General features: G+C 44.0%; 2 protein-coding genes across 2 annotated transcripts in view; one reads left to right on the forward strand and one right to left on the reverse strand.

The window, feature by feature from the left end:
• Positions 1-59: 59 nt before the first annotated feature.
• The window catches only part of T265_15698 (hypothetical protein), a gene marked incomplete at both ends in the record, with an annotated part of 56,149 nt that continues 52,325 nt past the window's right edge, over positions 60-3,883 (reverse strand). Inside the window, one exon of the mRNA XM_009178970.1 lies at positions 60-217. Within this exon, the coding sequence (XP_009177234.1) occupies positions 60-217 (158 nt within the window). The remainder of the gene's footprint in view (positions 218-3,883) is intronic.
• The window catches only part of T265_15697 (hypothetical protein), a gene marked incomplete at both ends in the record, with an annotated part of 8,323 nt that continues 7,909 nt past the window's right edge, over positions 3,470-3,883 (forward strand). The window contains one exon of the mRNA XM_009178971.1: positions 3,470-3,735. Coding sequence (XP_009177235.1) covers positions 3,470-3,735 — 266 coding nt within the window. The remainder of the gene's footprint in view (positions 3,736-3,883) is intronic.

Consider the following 3,883-nt stretch of genomic DNA (forward strand, 5'->3'; position numbering starts at 1 on the left):
CATCTAAGGACGATAACCTACATCACTGATCACCGTCTGCTTCGCGCGCGCCTCCGCGATTACGTCTTCGCAGCTGGTATCTCTTCGGTGAGTTGGTTCACCCTGGTCTGCAGTTCCTCTACTGATGCAGCATCCCTGTTCACCAGCGACTGCAACGTGGCCAGTGGTTCCGGGGCAGCTCCCGGGCCAGACGCACCACCTCCTCTTTGCCGGAGTACTTACTGTTAGGAGGTGCAGAATGATAGGGCAAAATGGTGGACAAAACCATGCTGAAATCAAGCAAAACACATAAGTCCAGCGGCTGTGGAAACGAATCCGCAGAGTTTGGCCAATTCAGTTTGTTTATGACTACAGCAAACAAGTTTTGTAATATGACAGCCGCCCACAATCATTTGTGGTGCGGAATATCGTTTGGCGCAAGCAGGCCTAGGATAATATCAAGCGTTTCTGCGTCCTAAATGTGTGCGAATGTTCATGTGCTTTGCACATCAAGAAAGTATCATTCAGGGTTAACGCCCATTAACGTGAAATATTCCGATCGAGTTCCAAATGTATTCACACCACTAACATGCTACAAATAGCATAAGACTGAAGGTGATGAATATTATGCAGCATATCACATTTGGGCTCTTAAGGAGTACACCCAGCCGGAGAAATCACATCCCAATATTCAGCTTGCAAAGATTTTGACCTTCTCAGTTGCACTGTTTATTATGTTAGGGTAGCATGCATTCTACATGGAGTTTCATCGTCACGCGAGTCACCATCCTGCCGCCTTCCTCTTTGTTCGCAGGAATAGGCTAAGCTATATACTTTCGTTTTCATGAGAGTCGAGCTTGTATGATTTCCAGTATTTTCTGTAGTCTCTGTTGCGCAGAACGAAGCTTAACAAGCGCTGTTGTTTTTTTTCTGAAACTAATGAATATTATATAAACTGTCACATCAGATTAGATGAATCTGGTTGATCCAGAAGCGGATAGCTGGGAAGGCGTTTGATGCAAGCTAGAAGATCGCTTAGTTGTTGATGTTGAGACACGGCTTCACAAGCTTACTTGGAAACATTCTTGTGGTTGATGTGGGTTGCCATGGCATCACTTTCATAATGTGATGACGACAAATCAGCCTAATAACTGACATCTTGCAGTGGCATTTCCAACGAAATCATAAAAGTGGAATCCAGACTTTCTTTTTATGCGCCCTCCTGTATGACGCTCGCCGGTTGATACACCTCCAAAAATGTTCTGCGATGGACTGTGTATCGTAAAATTGTTTCTTCTATGATATAATGAACGTTGATCCGAGGTTGCTACTGATGAAACGGGAATCAGCAAATGCTCAACAAGGCAGACAGCTTAAACTCATTTTGCTACCACGACCTGTGAACGTACAAATAACAATACTCATCCTATATTTTTAACTCGCTACCCAAGATTGTCTAATCCCTCAGTTAAAAAATACAACAACATACCTTCTCGATCTCAGCCAATGGCTGGTTGAAGAGCTTGTAAATTTTCCAATCATTCGAACTGATTAGACCAGCCCATACTGTCTCAGATTCCTCTCGATGACTTTGTGAATCGAGAGTTCTCATTCTAATTAATCTTACCGAACTCTGCAACGACGGACGGAATAGAAACCGGTACCTTTTCTTCAAAATAATTCTTCTTGGGATAATCTCTAGAACCTTGTCTAATCAACCAGTGTGACAAGCCACAAATCTACACTGCACGTCAACTCGAACCATGTTGTCCCATAAAATCTCAGGTAACATCCGGTACGTCACACAGAATCCCCACCTCAAAGGGTAGTTTGCCAGGCGGAACTGTGTATTACGTAAACCCGATACACACCAATCTGCGTGCAGGTCACTATTTATGATTGCATTCATTCGACTATTCTGTTGCTCAAGAGCGTACAACGCCAAATTGGGATGAAGCGCTCAGAAGTTTCAGCCTCCTATCAAATTCGGGTAAACTTTGATGTTGTTTGTCCCCTTCTAGTGGATAAAGCATGTCAATAAATAAATAAATGATGACAAGGATGCGACTGTCCACATGGAGTCCCATTTGACTTTACCGTATGTTTATCGGTTCGGCAAGAGGGTGCAGTTCTTTTATTCTAGCCATTTGAATAAAGGTACCCTCTGCGGAAGCTTAGACGAGGCATTCACCATGAAACTTTGCAGTGAGATCATGCTAATCACTCCAACTATCATGTTATGTCCACAGGAATTACTTTCTTCATGTAATGAACGTATTTGTTCCTCCTACGAAATGGAAAAGCAATAGCACCGCGACTAAACTCAGGAACTTTAGGATTTTGTGAGAAATTTTCAACAACCTATTAGCGTAACCGGCTAAGAAGACATAAGAGTAACAAGACCATTACGATGTTTAGGTGGAGTTTGAGGAACTGATTTACACGTACATGTGACAATCCGTAACATGATAAAGGCAAAGTGAATTTCATATTTCACGATAATGTTTACACAAAGCTAAGAAAACCAAAAGCAGAATCCTATTGTCATCGTCCGTAGCATCAGAATACGCACAAATGTCACTGTCGACACGGCCTGGCGTCACCAATTTTGCAAAAGATAAGCGGATTCAAAATGTTGGCTCAGTGATGTAGGTTATCGTCCTTAGATGCTCCTGGCCACCAGCGCTGAGGTGCGTGAATTGTCACACCACAGTGAGGTCCAGTCTCCTCGTGACGGCTCCAAAGGAAATAAAGAATGAATATGAATATGAGGATTCTTCTATCTTGATCAGCTCAAATAGTAAATGTGATAGAAATTCACATTTTTGATGTCAGCGCTTTGAGGAGCTTACCTGATATACATTGCGCGAATTCCGTTGTATGTTCAGAAGCAGACACAGGCGGTCAAGGTAAGTGGTCCGAACATGTAGCACGTCGTGCTTCTCGGCGATATAGAAGGTTCGTGGGCCCACTCACATTGTTTTTAGAAATAACGTGTACTTGGCACACCCAAGCAAATAACTTATTTCACATCTCCGAACATAACATAGACCCTCTGTGGGAAGACAAAAGATTCACGCCCGGTGCGGATTAGAGCCAGGAACTCCAAATGTACTGAAGTAAAACCAAAGTGTGAGTAGTAATATTTTACATCCCCTGACGCATCTTCTTCTGTTTTCCCAGTTGAGGTGTTGAACAGCCTGTTTTCGGAGTAAGCCCCCGTGTGTGAACTAATAATTTTTCCGAAAAGTCTGTAACGTTGTTTTTCTTCTATAGTCGCTTCTTGTTCTCGGTGTCGGATTTCTCATGATTTCCCAAATGCACGTGACTAAATCGGTAGAGTATAGAGCCTATATCGTTATCACAATGGAGTCTGAGATATCCGTAGATATTTATATCGCCTAGGGACGTGTCAATTATGTTTATTTTCGTTAGTCAGTTAATGGATTTCATAATGCACGGGAATCGGCCACAATAACCACTTCAGCAGTCGCAGGAGAACAGGGATGCTGCATCAGTGGAAGAACTGCGGACCAGGGTGGAAAAACTCACCGAACAGCTGGCAGCCGTGAAGACGGAATCGCGGAGGCGCGCTCGAAACAGAGAGTGCTACATGTGTGGCAGGCCTAGCCACAGGAAGACTCAGTGTCCCCGTAAACGATTGCCTGTACACACTAAAACCTTAGAATACTCCTCTTTCCTGGGTGGGTCGCGATTAGCGCACAGACACAAGCTACCATACAAGCCATTGTCGAGGTAGAGGGGAAAAACGAGTTATGTTTGATTGATACCCGAGCAGGCGTATCGCTGAGGCAAAGAGGGAACCAAGCTGAACACAGACCGTGCGCGCTAGCCGTGAGAGCTGTTGGCGGATATCGATTGAAGATTGACGGACTGTCAACGC

The sequence above is a fragment of the Opisthorchis viverrini genome (genome assembly GCF_000715545.1).
Source record: "Opisthorchis viverrini unplaced genomic scaffold opera_v5_745, whole genome shotgun sequence".
Taxonomy (NCBI): domain Eukaryota; kingdom Metazoa; phylum Platyhelminthes; class Trematoda; order Opisthorchiida; family Opisthorchiidae; genus Opisthorchis; species Opisthorchis viverrini.